The sequence below is a fragment of the Barbus barbus genome (genome assembly GCF_936440315.1).
Source record: "Barbus barbus genome assembly, chromosome: 8".
In the NCBI taxonomy this organism is placed as follows: domain Eukaryota; kingdom Metazoa; phylum Chordata; class Actinopteri; order Cypriniformes; family Cyprinidae; genus Barbus; species Barbus barbus.
Genome location: NC_136736.1, coordinates 33,648,284 through 33,675,597, shown reverse-complemented (window position 1 = coordinate 33,675,597; position 27,314 = coordinate 33,648,284). Strand labels below are relative to the sequence as shown.

General features: G+C 36.5%; 1 protein-coding gene across 8 annotated transcripts in view; it reads left to right on the top strand.

Annotated features, from left to right (window-relative positions):
- Nucleotides 1-25,725, top strand: part of LOC306874109 (muscleblind-like protein 2a) — a 69,792-nt gene extending 44,067 nt beyond the window's left edge. For 3 of the 8 annotated variants that reach the window (XM_079423882.1, XM_079423881.1, XM_079423880.1), the window contains exons 3-8: nt 5,277-5,441; nt 6,272-6,472; nt 7,188-7,442; nt 12,474-12,527; nt 12,853-13,009; nt 21,381-25,725. In XM_079423882.1, coding sequence (XP_079280008.1) covers nt 5,277-5,441; nt 6,272-6,472; nt 7,188-7,442; nt 12,474-12,527; nt 12,853-13,009; nt 21,381-21,511 — 963 coding nt within the window. In that variant the 3' untranslated portion in view covers nt 21,512-25,725. Of the gene's footprint in view, nt 1-5,276; nt 5,442-6,271; nt 6,473-7,187; nt 7,443-12,473; nt 12,528-12,852; nt 13,010-15,564; nt 15,660-21,380 lie in introns of all 8 variants that reach the window. The other 5 variants (XM_079423885.1, XM_079423883.1, XM_079423886.1 and 2 more) reach the window with 5 other exon arrangements.
- The last annotated feature ends 1,589 nt before the right edge of the window (nt 25,726-27,314 follow it).

Sequence of the window (27,314 nt, the reverse complement as noted above, 5' to 3'; positions counted from 1 at the left end):
ATAGTTAAATAGGGCACAGGGCTCCAGACTACGACTAAAACGGTCGCATTTGTGACCAAAAATATTAATTTGCGTGTGAAGTCTGGCGACTATGTATATTTACATGTTATGACTTTAAAAAAATGTCCTGATTGTTTTGCGATCACATCTTTTGTTATGTTGATGTATTAAACTGAGACGATGCGCAATGGAAAAAAAGAGTTTCAAACAGTCCTCATCTCTGTCAAAATAAATGCCTGCTAAACGCAGCTCAGTTGTGCGGCACAAGAGAGATCAAAATGACGGAGACGTGCAAAGTGAAAGTGCAGAAAAGCAGCGACTATTTCGTGCACAACTTGAACAAACTTAAAGTCGTGACGTATTGTCAAGTATGGTGACCCATACTCGAAATTGGTGCTCTGCGTTTAACCCATCCAAGTGCACACACACAGCAGTGAGTAGTGAACAAATGCACACACACACACACACCGTGAACACACACCCGGAGCAGTGGGCAGCCATGCTGCAGCGCCCGGGGAGCAGTTGGGGGTTCGGTGCCTTGCTCAAGGGCACCTCAGTCGTGGTATTGAGGGTGGAGAGAGCGCTGTACATTCACTCCCCCCACCTACAATCCCTGCCGGCCGGGGACTCGAACCCGCAACCTTTCGATTACGAGTCCGACTCTCTAACCATTAGGCCACGACTTCCCCGGGTTCTTCAACAGGTAAAGCTATCAGCTGTGTGGGTAAAGCTATCAGCTGTGTGGGTAAAGCTATCAGCTGTTCAACAGGTAAAGCTATCAGCTGTGTGGATATTGGCAATATCGTTAACAATTCTCGTTTATAATCATTACTAATATGGCTTCTTGTTATCAAGATCTTAGTCTATATGCTGTTCTGTAAATGCGTGAACTTCATATTAGCTTGTTTGCAGTGCATTTGCCGTCCAGTAATCACAATAAGATTCGTTACATTTAAATAAACAAAGTATCAGCTTTAACATTGTCAAATTCATAACAAAAATAATAAAATAAATATGGTTGTGGCGCTCTTTAATGCAGGAGGCGCAATCTCTTTTTTTTGAAAATGTGTTGTGTTCACTTTTTATTTTAAGTTCGGGTAACTTAAATTTATTAACTTACAATTACTAAAAAGTGTCACTCAATGGCCAAGTGATGCTTATGGTCCATGATATTGCTACAGATTCTTGTAATAATTATTTGTGACTGTATATTTCAAGTTGGAAAAGACGTTTAGTTCCCACTTTAAGTGAACCTTAGTTCCCAGGTCATCTACGAGATGGATTAAAATGCTGATAAATTCAAGAAAAGCTTAGACACACACATGACAGTATGATTGAAATGTCAAAATGTAAAAAATAATTAAACAAATAAAACTTGTTTTATAATTTGATGCCTAGGTTTTTTTCTTATAGGAGCCAATGGCTTCTTACTCAATTTGTTTTTTTTTTGTCTGGAGCCCTGGGGCACAGTTTTGATCCAGTTCACTTGAATTCAGATTATAGTTGGTAAAACCGTTCTTGTTTTTCTTTCAAGATGCTAAATGCTATAAAGTTAATTTGATTGTCTGTTGCTCTACATTGTCAGGCATGTGTGAGGATGCAATGTAAATAGATGTAAATGAACGAGCACACTGACAACAGTTTGCAGCAACAAAGCGAAGTGAATCAGTCATTTACAGCTAAGGTTGCTGATTTAAGGCAGTAAAGCGACAATTGCGTGATCCTTCGCTTGATACTGTTGAATACAGCAGTCAAATGGGAGCCGACAATACAGCATCTTGCCAAACTGAAGCGGTTTAGTCACTGTCAGTATGAACGCACCTTTGTTTAATCCAGTTTGTATTTGAAGAGTAGGGAAATTACATATAAACCTGTAGAATGCCAATTTATCAAACAAAGCTTTTCTGACATTTTTATATGCATAAAATTTACCAATTTATGCATGTACAATAAATTGCTGTAAGATTATGCTACATCTAGAATTCAATTCAGTTTACATTCAGATTCTTTTTTTTCAGGACACAAGATAAATTAAACTGGATTAAGCATCAGCCAAGACTATATATGGCATATCATGATGCACATCGATGCATGCATGCTTTGAACATTAGCCATGAACCTTATACTTCTTTTTTTAATGTTTCTCAAACTTTTTTCTCCTATACAATGCTTTTTTGGGCATTTTGGATTTCTAAATCGGATTCCTCCATTAATTGCAGCGATGCAGTATTGTGTAGCACGTTGAGGATTGGTCATTCGATCCAGAGCTTCTGGTCGTCCTCCATCAGCACCATTCCTGCCGAGTTCGACAGTAAAAATAGACCTTCATTATTGAATCAGCAGTCTCCTCTCAGTCAGGCCGCACACAGCAAATCAAACCTCTCATACATATTCCAGTACGATCCTTTGCACAGCAACCGAAAATCCCGATAGCGGTGGAAGTCCTCTATCGGATGTCTTTCGCTTTTCCTCCTCCCCATCTGTCACTCCATCAGCAGCCGCGAGAGTCTGTCTTTTGGCCCGGACTGATTGGCTTTGACACCTCTCAGCTTTTGGCTGGACGGCTAAGCAACACTGTTATTCCAGCAGGGATATTGATTTCCCCTTATTTGGGAATTTGAGGGTGTTAAGTGTCTAGACCTGTCTTCAGCTTGGTCTATAATTGATTATGTGTTGATAATGAATGATATTAGCATCATTTATTGTTCATAAATGTAGACCAATAATTTGGTGGAATCACTGAGTTCAGATGCTCACCTCTGTAGACACTGATGCGTTAACGAGTAATTGAGCGAAAACACAAAAGCTTTGATTTTCAGTCAATAACGTAAAGCTTTTAAATGATTGCAAACACATCGTATTTTGGGTCTGATCAATCACCCGAGGTCTCAAACGCATTAACAAAAGTCAGATATCTCAGCTCGTGCCGTTGCAGCGCTCATGCGGTGAGCTGCATTGAGCTGATTCAGCATTGTTTAACTGTTTGGAGATCATTGAAATGACAGCCGTGCTCTGTTTAGATCTAGTTTCGTGTTATTTATAGCACACTATCTCCATTGTAAGTAGTAAGGAAGGATACCTGGACATCTTGCGCTTTTATCCTTGTTGTCATAAACCACCGTAAGCAAGCAAGACCTCAGATAAGCTGACCTTGCACATTCCTGACAATGCTTCGAAGATGTTTCAAGGGATTTGTGACCTCCCTGCAATAATGCAGAGAGCACACAAAAGCCTATATGGGCCATGTCTCTGCTTTATACCCTTAATAAAGACATATTATAATCAAATACGAAATGATGCAATTTGATTATAGCGAAATATGCACGAAACATTCTGAATGCATGTGGTTTATACAGAGACTTTTGTCCTGCTTTTCCTTTTAGCATTTATGAGGTATCTGGTTAGTAATGAGCTTGTTATAGTGTCAGGATAGTTTCACGGTATATGATCTGACATTTAGATGGTGTGTAGTTAGCAGAAATTAAAGATGGAAAAGCTGCTGTACATGCATGCATGGGCATCAGTCCTTTACACCTTTTTAAACTGTTTGCATGTGTTTTGTTTACATTGTTAATTTTTGGTGTAATTTAGCAGCTTTAGAATACATGCATAAAAATGTATTTCTACATACGAGTAGACTTACAAACAGGTGAGTCAACTCAACTCTATCTGTGTCATAACTTTCATATTAATACTTTGACAAGTTTCAAGCAAAAATGCTTGATATTGATGAAACTGCATATCTTAACTGCAAAACATGTTCAAATTGGCTGTATGTATGTATTTTAAAGGTATAGTGGCAGTCCAACGAATTATCGGCAAAGATTGAAAACAATTTGAAAACCTTTTTTTAAGCAATATTAATAGTGATCTTGACTTTTGCATACACCACAAATGACAAAAAAATTTTTTTATTTAAATTGGTATTTTTTATACCTTTATGCAAAGTAAACCAATATACCTTTTTTTTATATTAAAAACAACAATATTAATAGTAATGCTTGACTCTGCAAGCACTGCTAATGTAAAAAAATAGTTTTTTTTTAGTAGTATTTCAAAAATAAGTTAATGCAATTAGATTTAAATATGTATTTCTTTTATGCTAAGTAAAGCAATATACCAGAAGTTTTTTTAATTTTTAATTTAGCATATATATTAAAAACAAGAAAAAAATATAATAAAATAAAATAGTTAGAATATAATAAATATATTAATATAATAAAAATGCAATAGTTAGAAATAGAAATGTTATTAATAAATAAATAAATATATATATATATATATATATATATATATATATATATATATATATATATATAAATATTATTAATATTAAAAATATTTATTTCAGTATTTTTATATTTAGAAGACATTAAACTGAAACCAAAAATGCAAAATTCAGAAACAAAAATGTGTAATTATACATAAATCTAAAAAAAAACTCTTTATTTTTTTGTTTAGCAGAGACCTTAAAAACAAAAAACAAAAAAAACAATTTAGAAATAGTGTAATTTATGTATATTCTAAAAATTTTAATATTTATAACCTGAACATTTTAAATTTTCTTTAATGTATTCATGAATTATTATTTTAATTGATGACATCTGTTGTTTTCTTCAGTTTGTTTCAGTTATCTTGTTTTGTGAGTTGCATGAGCGTGTGATATTTGTGCTCAAGGGTACCGTGGAGATCTCACACCTCCAGCGAGCAGCTGATGCTGTAGAGCGCATGCAGGGCGACGCAGCATCTGCAGAGGCACTGAGATTCTCTTTCTGTGGCTCTGCATGTCCGCAGTATGTGCTGCCGCTGCGTTTTTAACTCCTCCTCCACTGTTTCTCACATCCCGCTATCAGTTCGGCCTCCCGTGTCACTGGATATCCTGCAGCGGAGGTTTAATGCAAACACACGCTTGACCTTGTGCAGAATATTCGTCTAACTTTGGCCTCCTTAATAAATATTGCAGTATGAAGCAGACATCCTCACTGCATGTTGATTTAAAAAATATTGCAGGTAATCAACATGTTCACTGTATATAATGAGTCAAGAGTTGTCAAATAGTAAGAGTATAGAGCTATGAAGTTAATGTAAATAGCAGTTCAGATCATTAAGACTTGAGATCTTTGACTTTTGCTGAAGTTGAGACTCTTTTGAGATCTCTTCTGAGATAAATGTGAGATTATTGGGGTCTTTTTCACAGGAGAGATCAGCAAAAGTTTTCATTTCTGTCCATTAGAAACAACTGATATACGTAATTTTCCTGATCTTTCTTGCCGTAGGGTCGGTGTACGAGAGAGAACTGTAAGTACCTTCACCCACCGGCGCATCTGAAGACGCAGCTGGAAATCAACGGACGCAACAACCTTATCCAGCAGAAGACCGCAGCAGCGATGCTGGCGCAGCAGATGCAGTTCATGATCCCTGGCACCACCATGCAACCAATGGTAAGAACCGTCTACTCGTCTTCCTGTCTAGATGCATATTTACTTGACTTAAAAGAATAGTTATTCAAATTGTCTGAAAATGTACTTACTCTTAGGCCATCCAGGATGTAGATGAGTTTGTTTCTTCATCAGATTTAGCGAAATGTAGCATTGCATCACTTGCTCGCCAATAAATGCTCTGCAGTGAATGGGTGCTGTCAGAATGAGAGTCCAAACAGCTGATAAAAACATGACAATAAGAAGCTGTGTGTTTGTAAGAAACGTTTTTAACTAAAATAAGAGTCCATAATCCATACCGCTTCCTCCAGTGAAAAAGTGGTCTGGTCTGAATCAGGAGAGAAATCTGAACAGATCAAGCACCGTTTACAAGCCAAAACAGTCTGAAATAGTTCTAAACAAATATGTGGGTGTATTTTGATGTGAGAGACAACAGCAGATGATGGACTTTTTCACTGGCGGAAGCGATATTATGGATTATAGACTCGCGTTTTAGATGGAAGCAACGGTTTAAAAACATCTTAATGATGGCTTTATTTCTTACAAACACGCAGTCCATGGCTTCTTCAAGACATTAACTGTTGGACTGGAGTGGTGTGGATTACTTTTGTGATGTTTTTATCAGCTGTTTGGACTCTCATTCTGACGGCACCCATTCACTGCAGAGGATCCATTGGAGAGCAAGTGATGCAATGCTACATTTCTCCAAATCTGATGAAGAAACAAACTAATCTACATCTTGGATAATTTTCATAAAATTTTCATTTTTGGGTAAACTGCTTCTTTTTCTTTAGCAAGTTGCAATTTATTCATATTAATTGTCTTCTTCACAGCCTACATTTAATGTCAGCCAAGGTCTGGGCTCGAACCCTGGACTGAGTTACGCACCGTATCTGACTCCCATGAGCCACGGCATGAGCCTGGTCCCCACAGAGATGCTCCAAAGCACCCCGGTCATCGTCCCCGGCAGCCCGCCAGTCAGCGTGCCGAGCTCGTCCTCCACACAGAAGCTCCTGCGCACAGACAAACTCGAGGTAACACCTCACATAATGAGGCCGTCATTTCATTCATCCAATAGAATTACAAAGTAAAGGACAGTATAAGATGTAGGAAAGACATTTTACTATGCAAATATATGTAACAAAAAAAAGGACCAATCATAGTGCAGTGTAATGAACGGGCCAAAAAAAAAAAAAAGATGCAAATGTATGCAAGAAAGAAGACCAGTCATAATTCATTAAGTAAATATTAGATTAATCATTTTTGATACATTAAACATTTGAACAAAGTCAAGGTCACTGGGAGATTTTCAAACTTCAACGTTGAAGTAGATTTAAAGTTTGTGAAAACCAAAGGCTTTCATCTGTATGTTAAAGATGGAGCTGAATTAATTACAGAAAAGTGTAAGAAGGAGGACAGAAAAAAGTGTGAGGCATTTCAGTGCAGCGCTGCCTCGCAAGATGATCAGCGTGGTGGAAACAATAACAGTTGAATGTTGTGTGTGTGTCACTAAATGTGCGATCACTTAGCAACTGACTGATGTCTGTGATAATAAGAGGCTCGGTTCCTCTGCGGCCCTCCCACACCGAGAGGCTGTCGCTGCCTTTGTTAATATTCAGCTCGGTGTGTTTATTTACGTACCTGTGCTCATACATGAAAGCTTTGAAACTTCAATGACTCATGTCTCTGTTTGCATATTTCTGTTGTGTTCCCTGTTTGTTTTGTCTGCGTGTGTTGGTTTGCATCCAGGTGTGTCGCGAGTTTCAGCGGGGCAACTGCGCACGCGGCGAGACCGACTGCCGCTTCGCCCATCCTAGCGACAGCCCGATGATCGACACGAGCGACAACACGGTCACCGTGTGCATGGACTTCATCAAGAGCCGCTGCTCGCGCGAGAAGTGCAAGTACTTCCACCCTCCGGCGCACCTGCAGGCCAAGATCAAAGCAGCCCAGCATCAGGCCAACCAGACCGCCGTCGCAGCGCAGGCCGCCGCTGCAGCCATGGTGAGCTAATCACACACAATTGATTTCAAAATGACATGCATACAATTCTACATTTAAAGAGTCCTGTTGTGCAAAACATTAACGTGTATTAAAGTTTTCAAATGACACCACCAGGCCTCACCACCTGCGTTTAATTTACAGCAGAATTTAATTTACCGCGTTGTCACGGCACATTGAATAATAACCAAGGCAGTGCTTAGAGTTGTGAAACCGTTTTAGGTTCTGTGCACGATAAAATCAATTGACAACACATGTTGAGACGTGGTCGCGGAGGTTGCTATTGAGATATCTGATGATGTTAGCACATTAAATGTGGAGCACTGCTTTATTATTATATAGCCATGACCCATCTCTCGAATCTGGGCGGGGGTTGCGTGCCAAATCGGTGTCGACTCCCTTATCTCGCCCCCGGAGGATTTTAGTCCTATTAAACAGGGTGAGTAAAGAGAGGGAGGCAAAGAGACAAGCTGCTTGAGAAGACTGCCGTGTGATAAAAATCGCTCTCCCTTCTTATCCTTCTAGTATCGTACTGATGCGATCATAATTAGGAATAGGATATTAATATAATAAGCACTATGGCTTAAAAGCTTCTTTGCTCACATCCTTGACTGCACAAGGTCAAAGGGCAGCTTACGTCCCCATTTCTCTGCCCAATGGGAGGCCTGCTCTCCTCAGATCAGTCGAGATTAAATTAAGTAGATGGATGACGACATCATGCCAAACTGACGTGAATGCACAGGTTCGCATGCCAGGCTGCTCTCGTTTGTAAGTTCAATTGCATGTCTACGCTGCAAGCGAGCGATGCATTGCAACAGAACTGCAACTGAGTTGTTTGCAATGCTATAAGCAAGAGATGTTGAATTTTGTTGCTTCTTGCAATTTATATTGCTTGGATTATGACAGTTATTGTTGCGTCGCAATCTCTAATGCATGCAATTTTGTTGCATCTTTTGCTTGCATTCTAGATGGCATTCTAGCTTTTTCTCTACACTGCAAGCAAATGATGCACAGTCTTGTGCACCGTTATGCGAAAGCAGAGATAGTTTTGTCGTTTTGCACACATAATGTATATGGCTACGATTATAACGTGCGATCAAGTTTTGTTGCGTCGCAATCTTTGCATGCATGCAATGTTAATTGCAATGCATTACTTGCAATATATGTAAACGTTGATGTATATGGCTTTGATAATAACAGGTGCTATCAAGTATAGTTTCGTTGCAATCCCTGCATGCATGCAATTTTAAAGTATCACTTGCTTATAGCCTAGCCAGTGTTTTGATTTATGATGGGAGCATACTAGTTTTTTTCTACACTGCAAGCGATGCAAAAAACTGCAGCAAATGACTTTTGTTGCGTCTTGTCACCATCATAAATCATCACAACGTATAGTATATGTTTTTGATTATAGCAGGTGCCATCAAATTTTGTTGCATCGCAATTTCTGCATGCATGCAATTTCGATTTTGTTGCATTGCTTACTTGCATTATAGACAGTTTTGATGATTAAGGCAGCGCTCCCTTAAAAACCAATGAAACCATGTATGCTGCAAGTGAGTGATGCATCAAACCTGTAGTGCACATTTGCAGTGTAGACAGATTTGTTGATTGCATCTTTTTTTCTACGCTGCAAGACAGCAATGCAACACAACAAATCTAGACTGTTCCTGTTATAATCCGCAAAACTGTCCACATTTCCAGTGATGCGACGCAGTGAAACTTGATATTGCATGCTTGTAGATAGCTTTGTTTCATATAATGGGAATGAACTTGTGTTGCTTACACTGCATGAAAGGAATGTGGTGCAACAACACTAGATCACTCCAATAATAATAAACAGAAGAGGAGAGTGTTGAGATGTAAGAAAACTTGCAAGTTAGTAATACAGATAGCTTTTTTATTATAATAAAATAATCTAATTTTGTTGCAGTGCACTGCAGTGTTACATTGCATTGTAGCTTTTTTGATTATAATGAGAGCAATATAGTTTTTTTTCTACACTGCACACAAGCAGTGTGCTTACAAGAAAACTAGATTTCTCCCATTAAAATTAATTAAGCTGCAAGCTGGTGACAAAATGCGCCGTGAAGTAGTTTTGTCGCATTGCATCGCTAGACTGTGATGAACAGTTCTAGCACTGATTATAATGCGCAATTTAAATTTATTTACACTGCAACGAGCAAAGCAACACAAGACAACTGTTTTGCTCTGTGTACACTGCAAGCAACACAATGCCATGTGACAAAGCTTGACATTGTGTGCATGCAGTGTAGATAGCTTTGTTGATTATAATGAAAGTGAATACTTTGTTCGACATTGCAAGGAATGCAACGCAGGGAAACTAGATCACTCCTGTTACATTCAATGAAATTGTCTACGTAGCAATTTCACAATGTGACGCAACAAATGCAACATGCATGAGTTTGCCATTTAAAATGGGAAAAATGTTGTTTCCTTGCACTGCACGCTTGTTTCATTGATTATAACGGTAAGGATATAGTTTGGTCCTGCAAGCTTACAATGCGACGCAACGCATGCGACATGGTGAGCTTGCTGTTTAAATGTGAATGCGTCGGTATGAACCTAGTTTGGTCACGTCACTCGCTTGCGGTGTAGATACAGTATTTGGCAGCAAGCTTTCCCGCTTCCACATCTCACGCTGGTGTGGTTTTAGTTTGCCGCGTATGCTGTCATGGCACTCTCACGCTTGGCCTCATTCGTTTTGCTGTTTACTCCATTTTCGCTTTTGCTTTTGCCCTGAACCTTTTGTCTTTTTCCATTGTGGCGTCTGGGTCAGAGGGCGATGCGAGGACAGTATCGGCTCACTAGCCATAACAATAAAACAAGAGTGAAAATAAAGCCCCAGGTTTCCCAAGCATTCAGCGATCTGAGATAAACCACCAGCTTGGGCTACAGGGTAAAACGCTGTTAGCCTTAAGGTGCAATGTCCTTTCCTGATTATGATGTAATGCAGATTTTTTTTCTAGGGTTCAAACCAGGCCACTTACTGTAGGAACGCGGAAGCTTTAAAAGTCCGATGATACAGTTATAGTTTCTTCATTTTCTTGCCTTTTTAGTTTCTCTTTGTTTGGTTTTGTTTTGTTTTTTTCACCAGTGGAAGGTTATGTAATTCTGTATGATAAATCCCCGTGGGTGGCATATTTATTTTAATGGTTCTCTATGTTGGCGGAGGGGAGCAAAACATTCAACTCTTGGTTACAAGAATACCTTCAACATGCACAATTAAAGTGCATCTTATTCTGATGTTTATTAAAAGTATACTTGCAAGCTCTGTTCCTAAACCTACTGATCTTTCTTCCTAGACAACACTAGACTGTATCGTAAACATGACGCCAAGACTGTTCCAAATTTGTGCATTAGTATGCTGCTTTCCACGATGCCTAGTTTTTGCATAAATTCATGCAGCAAATATCCTTCAGGGAGAATTTAATCCCAGAATGTATTGTGACAAGATCCTCGAAAAAACTTAAGATGACAATGAAAGGAATACAGTTCTGTTTTAACACAGAAACTATCACTAATATAATCAAATCATAAAAAATGAACATTTTAGTTATTATTTGTGAATGCTGCACATGAAAATTCACACTATTTTGGAACGAATAATTACGACTCGAGTGCACTTTGATTGAGAAGTGCTGTATGCCTAGTGCACTAAGTTGCTGCGTATATAGAGTGTTTCAAATGAGTCATATATGCTTGAGAAGGTAGCAGTCTATGTAGACAACAATGCAGCTCACTAGGTTTTGGAACAGAGCTCGAGAGAATCCAGACGTAGATGTTTTTCCTGTCACTAAAATGTCTTTAAATGATGCATTATATTTCCCTCGTACCCTTTTGCTGTAATCTGTGACTTTACTATAAAGAAAAACATGCATTTTTTCTTTTCCATTTGACATCCTAGTTTTTTTTTTTTTGTGTGTGGCTATTCTGATTTCAAGCATTTCTGCATGGCCCTCAGCGTCATCTCATTTCAAGCGTCCTTTTTTTGCTGCCCGTCATTCAATTGAGCTGCATCTTTACTTATTACCTGTACTTTTGCATGGCATTTTATTGGTGAGGAATATTGCAGTGTGCAATGTTAGTTGCATATAAATATTTAAATGCAAAAAGACATCAAAATGGGCCACAATAAAAATAACTCGTCATGCTTTTAAAAGATCCAGCGTAAAAGTACATAAATTGGACATTCTGAAATATAAGAATAAACAGAGCTCCACATTCTGTGATCACTCACATCAGTTGTTTTCTTTTGGTTCCGTGACCTTTACGATTTACATGTAGCTAGTTGGTAAGAAATTGCAACATATTGTGACAGAAACGAATGTCAGGGAAGGTGTTCCGGTGTCCTTTTGTTTCCTTTTTGATAAGAGGTGGTAAATGTCACAGCATTTTCGCCCAAAGAGCGCGGCAGATTGCGATTTGCATTGACAGAAACGTGATGCACGGCCCGGTTAAATTTGCCCTCTTGGCCCGTGAGGATTGCACCCAATTTTAGTCTTAATTAGCGCTCGATAGACGCCGTGCAATTTCACATTGCATCTGAACAGAACTAAGTGACGTTGCAATCTTACCATCATTAGATTTGAATTCGCCACACGCACACGAAACCGTTCGATAGCGGATATCGGGTGTGTTTTATGCAGTGAGCTTTCATAACACTAATATCTACAATCCCATTAGCGTGTGACATTTGATTGGTAAATGTGAGACTCTTGATTTCTGACGCTTTTAACACAGGTATTGTAGATGCTTTGTGCTTTCGTACTAATTCAGAACATAGTGAAATGTTTCTTTGAGACGAGTTTTTTCGTTTATGTGCATGCCTATTGTTTTGTATGTGGTATTACTGCATTCAGATTATTTTTGTTTTTGTTTTTTTCCTTCTCACCTATTCCACAATGCAATGCTGTCCCCATGATGCACCTCTGCTTGCTGTTACCTGTATGTTAATACGCTTGAATCCCATTGGCCCACTGCCATCATGTGCTCGCTGCCTGCTATTAAAAGACTCAGTCGACTGCCAAAGCAATGAAGCGACCCCTCGAGGCATCTGTAGATCTGGTACTATGACCTTTCACCTTTTGCTTTGCATGTAGCTTTTTAATGTACTGTAGCGACTCACAGAAGTTTTTAATTTGCCTTCTTTGTTTTGATAGAAACAGTAAAGTCACCAAGTACATTGTAGTCAATGTTGAAGAAAGAATGTTGTGTGGTCTTTCAAAGTAAAATAGCTTTATTTAAATGTAAGTGCCTTGCTTAAGTATCTAGCGACGGTTGTCGTCGTCCTTGTGTAAAACGGAGCGATGCAGCTTCGAGTCAACATGTGCATGGATATAGAAGTAGTGCAAAACTCCTTTAACTCGTGCATGTACTCTTTCACGCTCAGGCGTTTCCCCATGGAGTCCTGCAGCCTCTACCAAAGAGACAGGCACTAGAAAAGAGTAACGGGGCCAGCACGTTCTTCAACCCCAGTGTCTTGCACTACCAACAGGCTTTGGTCAACGCACAGCTCCAGCAGCCCACCGCTGCTTTCTTTCCCACAGGTGAGCGCAAACACACATGCACACACACACACCGCCCACACTGCTTTGTATTAATCCCTGGGTCACCCTCTAAACATTACACCCCTTTTCTCTTCCCCGATCCCAGCGTAACGTCATAACCGAGGCTTTTAAATAGCCACGTGTCCCTTTTGCATGCAGCGCGTGTGCACGCAATACTAATGCATGAAGTTTTTTTAAAATGGAAAATACAGAAGTTATTTCGAGAGCGCTGCTGATTTTGAATTTGGACAGTACTGTTGGGATACTTTGATCTAAAAATGATAGCCGGCCATAGATTAAATTAGAAACCTCGCAGAAGTGCTTTAGCCATATATATTCCACCTACTATGGCTCTGTACCTGTAGGCGCACCCGCTGCAGTATTTTTATATTAAAACACAGAAAAAGCTCTCTCCATGCGTAGGGTCTCAGAGCGAGTCCGGCTGTCTAATCCCTCGTAGGTGTATTTTGTCATCACACACCCACATGGTGGTTGTATTTCCTTTTAGCCGTCCTCTTGTGCCCCCGTTCCTCCCTCTTCTCCAGCTCTGGGTCTTTTGTAACAGCACTATGTCTATTTTAACCGTAGGAGTGGCTGTTGGCTCACCGCATGACTCTCTTGTGTGTGTGTGTGTGTGTGTGTGTGGCTGGTTTTTAGCCCTGTTGCCCTCTTCTCCTACACTGTTTCCCTGTGCTCTGATTTCACAACGCTAAGCTCCTGTCCTCTCATTGCGGCCCTTTGCGAATATTGATCCAGTGTATCTTCCTGTATTACGCTGAGTTTTTACCGGAATGATGACACGGTGGAGCGAGCGATCTATAATGACAAGCTTAATTGGATTTGTATGGCATGCTGAATACTGAATCTCTGGCTCTGTCTAATATGTTTTTCTTCCCTATTAACCTCTCTCCACTCTTCACTGCATGGTCACAGGGTCAGTTCTGTGCATGGCTCCTGCTAGCAGCATTGGTAGGTTCCTCCTCTTCCTGTCTGTCTGTCTGTGTCTGTTTTCCCCACCTCACGTAGAGATCTAGTCGCTCTTACAGGTGATTTGAAGCTCCAGAGTCTCTCACGTCTCACAAAATACCAAATTAGCACCTGTTGATGGAATCTGATCAGTAGCACCATCACGCATCTGTCTTCTGCTTTATTCTGCTTCTGTTCACCTGCAAGAGCGTGCTCTGTTTGAAATGTTCACATTTCTCTTTCTGGAGTTTTGCAATTTAAAGTTTTCAAGTGCATATTTAACATTATTATTATTATTATTGTAGTTCTGTATATTTTACCAGTTTGTTTAGATTTTATTTCTAATTACAGTTATTATTAATATTATTGTTGTTATTATTTATAGTAAGTCTATATATTTTACATATTCATGTTAATCAGTTTATCTCAAATGATTTCAATTAGAATTTTTTTAACAGTGGCTTTAATTATTATTATTATTATTGGAATTCTATATTTTTTATATATTCGTATTCAAGTTGTTTAAATTATTTCAAATTTCACTGTTTTAAGCGGTGGCTTTCATTATTATAATTATAGGAATTCTATGTATTTTACATATTTATGTTATTCAGTATATTGTAAGTTATTTCAAATTCCGATTTTAAAAATTGTAAAAAAAAAAAAATAATAATATATTTTTTTTACTATAACTATTCTATAAACTCTCCTTATATATTTGTATTATTTTACAGTGGTATTTTAAAGATTTATATATTTATATATAATTCGTAAATTCATATAAATTTAACTTTTTTATTGTATTATTATTATTATTATTATTATATTTTTTAAAGTGTAATTCTTTATATTTTATGTATTTTACATTAATCATTCAATATAAATTAATTTTGGTGGAATTTATTATTAATTTACATTTTTACAGTGGTCTTTTAAAGTTTAGATTTTATATATAATTTATAAATTCATATATATTATTACTTAAAAAAAATTGCAGTGACTATTATTATTATTATCAGTTGGAACCAGTCATTTTAAAGTCATTTATTTGTGTGAAAACACCGGATCCAAGCAAACAGGCTGTGAATAACAGACATTGTCTTGTGTACAGTCGATTGGGAAATTTGATCAGTTTCCTAGAGAAAGAGCCCACTCGATCATAAACGAGCACACAAGTGGCCATTCTGTGTAGTTTGCCATAGATGGCAGGATCAATGCTTGAAGAAGTGTGGCCCGTCGCGGGCTGACAGCTCGTGTAAATCTATCACCTGCACTAACCGCTCAAGCCAGACTTCTCTGGGTACAACTGATTATGCTGTTAAATTTCCTTGAGGTGATTATAATCAGCCTTTCTCCTCTTCTTTTGTTATTTTATTGTTTTGTTTCCCATGCTTCTCTCGCTTTGCATCGTGATTGCATGCCATCTGCTGGTTTAACCTAACGATGGCTCGCTGCTCTGTAATTTACACCACTGCTAAACGACAACACCAAAAAACAAACTACAAAAACCCTACCAACCAACCAAACACCTGTTTCCATAATGCTCCACCTACCTGTTCATTGCTTCCATGGTTCCCTTCCTGAAAAAGTACCCATGATGTACAGTGCTACGCCTGCTACTGTCTCTGCAGCAACAACTCCTGCCACAAGTGTCCCCTACGCAACAACAGCACCAGCCAATCAGGTTTGCTCCTTTTAAAAGCTTTCTTTCATGAATCCCTGAGCTCTGAATAAGCACTTTGCTACAAATTCATTCCGCGGTCGCCATGGCGATCGCACAATCTCCTGGCAAAATCTGGCACTTGCGCTCAGACCGGTGCTTATTCAGAGCTTGCACATTGGCAAATAGTAGTTGTGTTGTGTTGCATTATTTTCTCGTTTTGTTCTGCATGTCCTTGCTTTGTTTTGATGTCAAGATATCCTTCCTCATCTACACCTACATGCACACACACACACCGGCTAAAAATAGACACGCCTCACTCCGCTCTAGTCTGATTTCCATGTACTCGGCCGCTCTGTGTCCATCTCGGGCTTCAGGAAGCAGGTGGAAGGTGAGTTGCACTGAAAGCGCTGCTGTAGGAGGGAGTCTGACGTCCGACGAACAGTCAGCTTAATAACTGAATAACAACAGCGTTTGAAATTAATATATAATAATAGATGATTTACTGTTTAACACTGTTATTAAATATATTAAAATAATAATAATAATTATTATTATTACTTTAATAATGTTGAATAATTAAATAGCAAAAGCATTTTAAATTACTATTATTAATCAATTATTTACTGTTATTTTAATAATATTGAATAATTGAATTAATATAATAATATAAATATATTAACATAATAATAATTATTGTTATTATTATGATGTTGAATAATTGAATAGCAACAGCATTTTAAATTATTATTATTAATAAAAAATTATTTACTGTTTAACCACTGATATTAAATTATTAATTTTTTTTTAATCATTAACTTTTTAAATAATTATTATTATTATTAATAATAATTATAAAATACAGTACATTTCAGAATCACAGAAATGAATGTGATATTAACATTATCAGTAGTAATGGTTTTAAAAAATACATTTTACTTAATAATATTATTTTAAAATCTGTTAATAATAATAATAATAATACTAATGTCATGACATTTAATTATTTACTCATTTAAAAACAACACTTGCTTTTAAGCAAAAAAAAAAGCACCCAACAGCTGTGATGATAAAAAAGATTGTCATCGCGCTCGGGCCGCTCCCGTTTTTCGGGTATTGTTCGCCGGAGGGTCACGTAAGGAGACTTTAAGGGCTTTCCCACTTCCGTCGCTCTTAAACGGAGCCTTCCTGTCAGCGAGCGGCGTTTCCTGTTGTTTCTCAGGCCTGCATCAGGAACTGGGACGTCCAGGGTTATTTGTAGTCTTGTCACGTGAAACCGAACCCATTTCCTGAGGGGCTTCTGCCAGACGCTGCCAGACTCTTTAGCGCCACCTGGCAGGAGAGTGAACTACAGCACCGGCATAACTGAGCATAAAAGAGGTAGTTCATGCAGTGTTTTTGATTAATTATCCTTCATAACCAATTAGGTTTCCATGTAGAGTCACAAATCTTGATGTTGAACATGAATCTGTGTTTACAGCCATTTTTAGGCATAATGCAAGAGTGCCTTGCACTCCTAACCAAGACGTGTGTGAAATTCTCTCATTTATTTTGATGTGGTTTTGAAATTTACAGTATTTTTAAATTCATTCATTAATAAAATAATAATTGTTATTATTAATATGATTATTTTAATAATGTTTCATAACTGAATAACAACAGCATTATAAATTAATATAATAATAATATTAATAATAATAAAATATTTAACATTTAACTACTGTTAAGCTAATTCTTAAATATATTTAAACAAATTGTTTTGCTTGCATATAAGATCATTATTGTTTAAGCTAATTCTTAAATAATAATTAAATACATTTTATAAAATAAATGTCAAAATCTCAAAAATGTATTTGAAAATTTCATGTTTAATATTAACATTAGGTTTAAAAAATATTTACTTAACATTTTAAAATAATATATAATAATGTCATTTTGTGTAACTTAATTATTTGATTAATTAAATAAAAATAATTAATTAAAATAGCTCAAATTAATAAAAGACCTATACAAACATAATAAATTCAGACATTATTTAACTAAAATTAAAATAGATAAATACAAATCCATCACGACACAGAGCCGCTTCTCTACATCACCATCGTCTCATTGGGCTCTGTGTAACCTGCATGAACCCTCTCTGGCCTTGCTTTATTTCTTTAGGAAACATGAACAAGCCAAAAATAGAATTTAAGGAAGTAAACACAGCCAATTTAAATTTCATGTTGGCTTGAAACACGCAATGCATGACTTTCAAAATACAAACATTAATATTTATGTCATACATGCTTCCATTCAAAATGGCTTGAGACTCATGATGTTTGTTCTTTGGCGTGATGTTATACAGGTTTTTGAACACAGAGGCCTTTTCTGTAGTGTTTGTTTGCGTCAGTCTCAGACCCAGACAGACAGCCGCTGACTCATCGCTGCCAGCACTAATCTCACACATGACTTTAATTATGCAGAGAGAGAGAGAGAGAGAGACACAGAGAGAGAGAAGAGCGACGGACCACGGGCGAAACAAACGCTTGACTGCTGCAGCTCTGAGGTGACGACTTTAGCTTGAAGCAGATGAACGCCGGTCATGTTAGAGTCTACTGAACTGACTCTCAGTGTTCAGTGTGACCCTGAAGGGATGGGACGTCCCTGGCCTGTCTGTGAAGAGTTCACGGGTCAGACTTAGAGCAGCAGCGCCTCCTCCTGGACACAAAGAACAGCGACTGAGGATTTAGACAGATTTCATTCCGAGCGTATTTACATTTAAACCACTGTCAAATTATATGAAGCTTTTTCATTTACGTACGTCCCTATAGCATTTCTCTGATTACTTTGCAATAATGGAATTTAAAATAACCACATAGCTGTAAAATATCAAATGTTGCCCTTTTAAGTAAAAAAATAAATAAATAAAATTACATAAATTTTTATTACTGTAATTGAGTATATTGTGTATATTTACATAATAAATATAATGATATTTTAATAAGCAACAAAATATATTTAAAATCATTTTAAATAGTAAAAAAAAAATTATTATATTATTCATATATTGTATAGTTATATTATTTATGAATAATTGATAAGAAAATAATATATTATATAAAATATATAATAAAAGTAATAAAACAGGTCAATTATTTTAAAAGAATTATTATATATTCCTTATATAATGTATTTGTTATTCTTTTAAAATGTTAAAATATGTATTTATGATTATATAAATTACAATAGTTATTTTGTGTGTGTGTTATACACAAACACACACACACACACACACACACACACACACACACACACACACATATATATATATATATATATATATATATATATATATATATATATATATATATTTAAATTAAATAATTAAACATATTTCGATTGTTATATTATTATTGTTTTAACATGTATTTACATTATTAACATTTACTGTTGATAAATAAATTACATATCTATAAATTTAAAAATATTAATTCTAATATATAATTATTTTTAAATTAAATATAATAAATATTCCATCCATTATGAATAGCAAGTAGCATATCATAGTTTGTCATTATGTCTTAATTAATACTTCATTCGTTTGTTGCCCATCTGTCAGAAGCAGCTTTGTGTGTTTTTTCCTGCTATTGATATATACTTTTCCAAATTCCTGATTCAATGGGGAATACCAGAATAGAAAACAGCTTGTCAGATACTTCATGGGGTCTTTAAATGCAGTAGTCTGAAATAAATGATATGTTATCAACATTTATATTAGCTGAACCTGATTGACATCACATACAACATCACTACACCGAGCCGCTTCTCTACATCACCATCGTCTCATTGGGCTCTGTGTAACCTGCATGAACCCTCTCTGGCCTTGCTTTCCCATCATGCCGCGGTGCAGCTTCCACATTGTCACCTCGCCTCAGTGCTCTGCTCACAACGCTGACGGTGTTTCATAGTAACTTTCCACGTTTTGTGACTAAACTAGGGTGTGACGCTCGGGTGCCACATGCTTCCTGATCACTGCGCTTCTACTGTTTGGCTTGGGCTACTTCTGTAATACAAATCAAAACGTTTTGGATCCAGGCAAAATATTAGTTATACTGGGAAACGAAGCCAGCTTTCATAAAACAGAATTATTTATAAATGATTCATGTAACCCTGGACCACAAAACCAGTCATAAGGGTCATTTTTTTAAATTGAGATTAATACATCATCTGAAAGCTGAATAAATAATCTTTCCATTGATGTATGGTTTGTTATGATAGGACGATATTTGGCTGAGATGCATCTATTTGAAAATCTGGAATCTGAGGGTGCAAGAAAATCTAAATATTGAGAAAATCACCTTTAAAGTTGTCCAAATTAAGTTCAAAGCAATGCATATTACTAATCAAAAATTAAGTTTTTATATATTTACGGTAGGAAATTTACAAAATATATGGAATATGATCTTTACTTATCCTAATGATTTTTGGAATAAAAGAAAAATGGATCATTTTGACCCAAACAATGTATTTTTGGCTATTGCTACAAATATACCCCAGCGAGTTATGACTGCTTTTGTGCTCCAGGGTCACATATGATGTTTATGATGCAATTAGATGGGTTTACTTTACTCTGGTATTTAAAACAACGTGCGTGCAGAAGAACGAAAACCTGACAGTGAATGCAGATGAACGTCAGTCGGTGAAAATAATAATGAATCTACACACAAAAAGAGACCAAAATACAGTACTGTGACCCGATTCCCACCTCTAATAAATGTTGTTACATAACCACATGAAACAAAACAGAAATGAGCACAGACTGTTTGAGAAGGACATTGAATATGAATATACTACTATGTATAATAAAGTGAACAGTATGCAGATTTTCTGTAGGCATTGATTGGACTGCCAAAAGTTTAGGGTCAGAATTTTTATATTTTCACTTTTTTTTTTTTTATACTTTTATTCATCAAGGATGCATTAAATTGATCAAAAGTAACAGTAAAGACATTTATAATGTTACAAAAGATTCAAATAAATGCTGTTCTTTTGAACTTTCTATTCATCAAAGAATCCTGAAAAATAGGATGCATCACGGTTTCAACAAACATTGTGCAGCTGTTTTCAACATTGATAATAATCAGAAATGTTTCTAGAGCAGCAAATCAATATATGAGAATGATTTCTGAAGGATCATGTGACACTGAAGACTGGATTAATGATGCTGATCACAGAAATAAATTACAGTTTAACAGATATTCACATAGAAAACTTTTTTTTTTTAATATATATATAATAATATTTTTTACATTTTCTGTATTTTTGAAATAAATGCAGCTTTGGTTAAAAAAGAGACTTTAAAAACCCCAAACTTTTAAACAACATTGCATATGAATTTTTTAAGTATTTTTCCACTTTCTTCCTCAACAGAATCTTGCAAACAAGACGCCTACTTTTCATCCAACTCCTTTGCATTCGCTGCTTTCCACTCCTGAGAACACTAAACACGACTTTCTAGGGAGCATTTTAGTCACTACTGTACAAACAAGAGCTCATAACCACTACATTAACATGCATACGCTCAGTAATTATCATGCACATCCCTCGCTCATGCCGTCTGCATCCACACACACACACACACACACAGCACTGTTACACCATGCAGACGTCACCGAGCTGTCAATCAGAGCACTTGTGTGATGCTTAATGAGCCTTTACTAATATTTAGATGCCGTTTTGTGTTTTTCCCCTCTGTTTGCGCAGATCATCTTGAAGTAAACCACCGAAGAGGAACAACGGGGTGTCAGGAAGCTGCTTTGAGAAACCCAAAAAGATCCCCGTGTAAATACGACCTGCCCTCCTCCCCTTTAGAACTACAGCAACCTGCATGCTAAAGCGTAACACACAGAACACAAAAACACACACCGTATACCTGTTATGCTCGGAGAAGTGACTCAACCGGGTTTCTAACTTAAAAAACGAGACTAGAAAATATATATAAATATATATATATATATATATATATGTTAATGTACAGCACGTTTCATAGAGGCATAAGTGAGATGTCATCCGAATGATCGGTCACCTGTCAGATAATGTGTATTTTTCTCCCATGTTTGTTTTAAATATAAATGCACAATGAGTGAGCGACGAGCGAGGACACACACACACACACACACATGGATTGCACTGTCAGAAATAGTGCTTAATAATAAGTGCTTGATTGTCTTGAACGGGAGGACGTCTCCTGCAGAGTATGTCTTAAACATCCCCATGCACCCTCTAGAGAGGGGAAAGAGGGATTTTGTTTCTTATTTTAATACACAAAAACACCGAATGTCACATGGCGGACACACAGAAGATTGTCTACTAGTCAAAATGCGCCTCCCTTCTTGGACTCAAGCTATCTTTGGAAAGATATTATTCCCAATTCTTCATCCCCACTGGCCAAAGAAAGATTTACAAGGACACAAAGCGCATACTGGTCGAAAAAACCAGTGAGCGTCGCAAGTGCAAATGTGGCAAACCGTGTGCCATGCAACCACGTTTCTGTCTGCATCTCTGCTAAAGGACTGTGTTTTACTTCTTCCTTTTTTGTTTTTAAATGGACACTGAATGATTTCGATGTGTCTGTGGAAACACTGGCCATCAGGGAGTCGACTCTGGCTTCTATCCCGTGCCAAGGGCTTACATTAAACTGGAGAGCTGCTGTAAACAAACTCTCACACGAGACGGACTTCTTCTCCAAATTGTCTGGGGCCTGTTCGTAGTCCCACTCACACGGTGCCCAGCGAACGGAAACGACGAGGGGGAAACGTTGCAGTAGACGATCTTTGAGGCGTTGTGAATGGAGGGCGCTGCGCTCTCGCCGATAATCCTGTTTTATTTGATAAACAGTAGAAGTGCCTAAAAAAATCTATTTTACACAGCAAGCATCTTGAGAAGATGACTTTATGTGGGGTTGGGGGTTATAAAAACATTATAACCGAAAATGATTTTGGCCAGACAAGTGATGAAAACAAAAAAAAAAAGTTAAATGCATTTCATGCACATCATGGTCTGTTTCATTACTCAATATTGATGTTGCTAGAATCGGAGCGAGACGGCATAGGCGGAATGTTTGTTTTGTTGTACGATGTTAGCTTTTATGCTTTCTTGGAGTAGTTGACATTGGAAATGTAAGGAACTTGGAGCTCAATGTCTGTAACACGCGTGACGTTTTGAGTTTGGTAAATGATTGTCATTGCGGTGTGTTCTTAACCAGTTATGTTGTTGAGTCTGAAGACTGTCTGTTAAAGGGACAGCTCACCCAAAAATGAAAATGTACTAACCCGAGATGTAGATGAGTTTGTATCTTCATCAGATTTGGAGAAATGTAGCATTGCATCAGTGTCTCAGCAATGGATGCTCTGCAGTGAATGGGTGCCGTCAGAATGAGAGTCCAAACAGCTGATAAAAACATCACAATAATCCACACCACTCCAGTCCATCAGTTAACATCTGGAGAAGTGAAAAGCTGCATGTTTGTAAGAAACAAATTGATCGTTAAGACTTTTTTTTTTTTTACTTCAAACTGTCCATAATAACGCTTCCTCCAGTGAAAAAGTGGTCTGGTCTGAATCAGGAGTGAAATCTGCACAGATCAAACACTGTTAACAAACCAAAACAGCTCTAAACCAATATGTGGCTGGATTTTGCTGTGAGAGACAACAGGAGATGGACTTTTTCACTGGAGTTAGTGTTATTATGGATTATGGACTCATATTTTAACCAAAAGCAATGGTTTGATGTTAAAAACGTCTTAATAATGGATTTGTTTCTCAAAAACACACAGCTTTTGTCTTCTCCAGATGTTAACTGATGGACTGGAGCGGTGTGGATTACTTTGTAATGTTTTTATCAGCTGTTTGGACTCTGGACTCATTTGGACTCATTCTGACGGCACCCATTCACTGCAGAGCAAGTGATGCAATGCTACATTTCTCCAAATCTGATGAAGAAACAAACTCATATACATCTTGGATGGCCTGAGAGTGAGGACATTTGCAGCAAAGTTTTATTTTTTGGGGGTGAATTGCTCCTTTAACAAACACTTCTGTCATTTTCTTACTAAAACAAATCATCTAACAGCATCGTTTAGTTTTTATTTGGATGGTGTTTTACCTGGAATAGCACACACGGCCTTCTTTTCCTCCCTGATGTGTGATGGGTGAAGCGTGTGTATCTGCATGCTTGCGCGTGTGTGCGAGTGTGTTAACGATCTAATCAGAACCATCGTGTATTTTCATGGTGCTCGATTAACACAGACAATCCACCAAGAGACGTTTGGTTTCGCAGGAATATGGCACTGGTCTTAGCATTTTGTTTTTAATTTCATGTCATTTTTTTTCCTTTAGGGTTTTTTTCGCTGTTGTCTCAAAAGTTACAGTTTTAATGTAATTTTTGACGTGGAAAGTGATTTAAATATATTTTATTGTCATTCTGTTCATTCTTTATTTTGTTTTGTTAAATACTAGAACACAGAACAATGGTGTAACCTATTTTAAAAATGAATGTAATTTATTAAGCCAGGCTTAGCTACGCGCAGCGGTCCTCGGCCAATCAGGAGCCGCTTCTAGATCTCTCTCGTTTGGGACGCCGCGTCGTAGCGTAAGCGAGGCTATAGCATTGCTTGTGTTATGTAAAAATGTTTATTGTATAGGTAATGTTTTACCCCCAAAAAAACAACAACTAAAATGTAAAAAAAAAAAAAAAAAAAACTCTGTAGTATGATAGTTATTTCATAATAATAATAATATTAAGTTGTTGCTGTGGCAACCTAAAAAGTTGTGAATACTAAATTTTGGTATTTTTGTAAATGATGTAATTGTTAAGTTGTTTCTGTTTTTTTTTTCTTCTTTTTTTTTCCCCTAGAGCACTGTACGTTAGATTGTAAAGCAGATATTGGAACATTTCCTATTTTATGTCGAGATTATATTACCAGGAGATTTTTCGGTAGCATTTAACGGCCTCTTTGTTGGTGTAACATTTAAGATAGTAGTAAATACTCACAGATACAATAGTGTGACGTAACTTAAGAAACGACTCTAGTGTTGGGTTAACCCGCGCCCCGTCCCCTTCCCCGTTTTAGATTGACAAAGGATCTCAAGTACTCGTGAAGATCATTTTTTTATATTATTTATGAAAGTTGTCCTGGTTTGTTCAACAACTTAAACGAATTAACGATTGCACTTTGATTTCATGTAACCGTAAGATGTTCATTTCAAAAACCGATGCACAATGAATATGGTATGGCAACACGAATCAATGATGGTTGTTTTATTGCTTTAGTTAACCAGAGAACTCAATATTCAGTAAGCATCTTGCATGGTATTTTATGTCAAATTAAGAAGTTATTTTCAATTTAACCTGAGAAAATAAAAAAAAAGAAATATATTGAATGTTTCTATCTACACTATAAAAGAAAATAAAAAAAACCTGCACATGATGAAAGTAACGGTTGTCCTTAATTTGGGATTTTTTTTACACCCCAAACGAAATGTACAGAGTTGTGGGACAAAACAGTTGTTGACTGATGGTGAAAAAGCACTTTGGAATCAGTTGATATACTGAGCAGACACAGCGTATCCAAACACTTTGCCTTACCTTTAGTCCATTGTGTTTCAGAGCTATTAATATGTACTAGGGTGTCAACAGGTCTACTGAACTTACTTCTCACCTCCATTTATATATGAATATATACTATACCTATAACTAATGTAAGAGTTTTTTATGATTATTATTATTTTAAAGCATTGTCACTGAGAGGCCAAAAGGCTTGACGGTGTTGATGCTTTTCAATGCCCTTTCCTGTTTGCGACGAGACACCGTTCTCAAGGGATTGTGGGTATTTATGCTGTGCTGCTTGACTTCCATCAGTAATGCAGTAGCCCATCCACACACATTCACAAAGATAATACGAGAAGAAAATTATAAACCAAGCCCTCTTTGGATAATATTAGTTTTCACGTAACCATTTTAAATGTTTTATTTGTGCTTATATATTATGTGCTATTTTATGTCATATAGTCAAATGTTTTTGGTTCCAGAAAAATAGTGTAAAATCTATTGAGACAAAATGAATAAAGAAAGAAAAAAAAGGACAGGTGTGTGTTTTAATGCTTGATTGCGTTTCATTTGCATGAGCATGTGTGAAACTACGAGTACCGTGGTAATACATTGGTTTTGGGACAGCACCATGGTATTTTTTTTGGAGAAGGCAAGTTTTCATCCACTTTTTGCACGCTTCTGTTGTCGACCAGTGCTATTATTTATTTATATATATATATATATATATATATATATATATATATATATATATATATATATATATATATGTTTTTTTTAATTTTTTTTTAATTATTAATATATTTTTTTCCTTCATTTAAATTTCAGTTAAAATTTCAGTTTTTTTTTTTTTTCATTATTTCTTTGTCGTTTTTAGTAGTTTTATTTATATAATTGAAAATAAATTAAAATGAGAAATGTCACCTAGGCAAATAGCAGATTTTTCTTTTCAGTTAGCATTTATTTATTTGTATTTTTTTTGTTAACAATAATAACCCTGTTATTGATAGTGAAAATGTTTAAAATTTTAAATTTGCTGTCTCCAGTCTGTTTCCAATTGTTTTTTACTGATACAATGCTGTATGTAATGGTGATACTTTGGTATATGAATATGGTTATCATTCAATATTATACCATCATCCTCTGATACCATCATCATGCAACATTACTGTGACATGAATACCATGGTATTGTTTGAATAATTTAAAACTAAGTGGTCTTAGTTGTGCAAGTCTCTAGTTATCATGCTGCATTTAGGTTATTACTTCTCACAATTAAAATGAATAGTTAATGCAAAAATTAATAGTATTATAGTGTTTACATTTTACATTACATGTATGGTCCTTTTTGAAGCTTGAAAGCCTCAGTACATTCATTTTAATTGCATGCAAAACAATCAGCCAATTCTGATTTATGTTGCATGGAAGAACAAAACAAACAGGTTTGGAAGGACATTATGGTGAACAAAAATTACATTTTCAAAAAATGTTTTTTTTTTTTGTCTGAACTAATCCCTACATCAATGCACTTTGTTGTAACATCATTTAATGTAATTTAGATTTATTAGGGCAATGTATTGTTCTTTGTACCAGACTCACTTGGATTTATACTCGGTGAACTGCTGATGCATTATAGATATGATTTACCGCTGATGTAACTCAAGCCAGCTTTGTGTCTGCTGTCGCTTTCTAATGAAAGCTGTATGCCTGACATGTGGAGATGGATAATTTATTAAGAGGTAAGAACTGCACAACCCTGTAGATTACATAAAGACATGCTTAAAAATGTATGAATGTCATTGTGTTGGATAACAGGATTTAAAAAAAAAATAAACGCAATTTATTTGTATCAAGAAAGCACATTATTCAAGCAAAACATTGATCAGTTTGAAATGCTAAAATACTGGATGCAGTGTTAAAGAAAAAATGTACAAAGAATATGTGAGACAGTGACTTTGTCAAAGTGGAACAGGCAAGAGCATCACCTGTTCTAATGAATGACATTCAAGTATTCAAATACTTAAGAACCACCGCAGACCTCCATCAGCGCACACAATGGCCGCATCCCTGTTGCTTTCTATTTCAGGTGCTG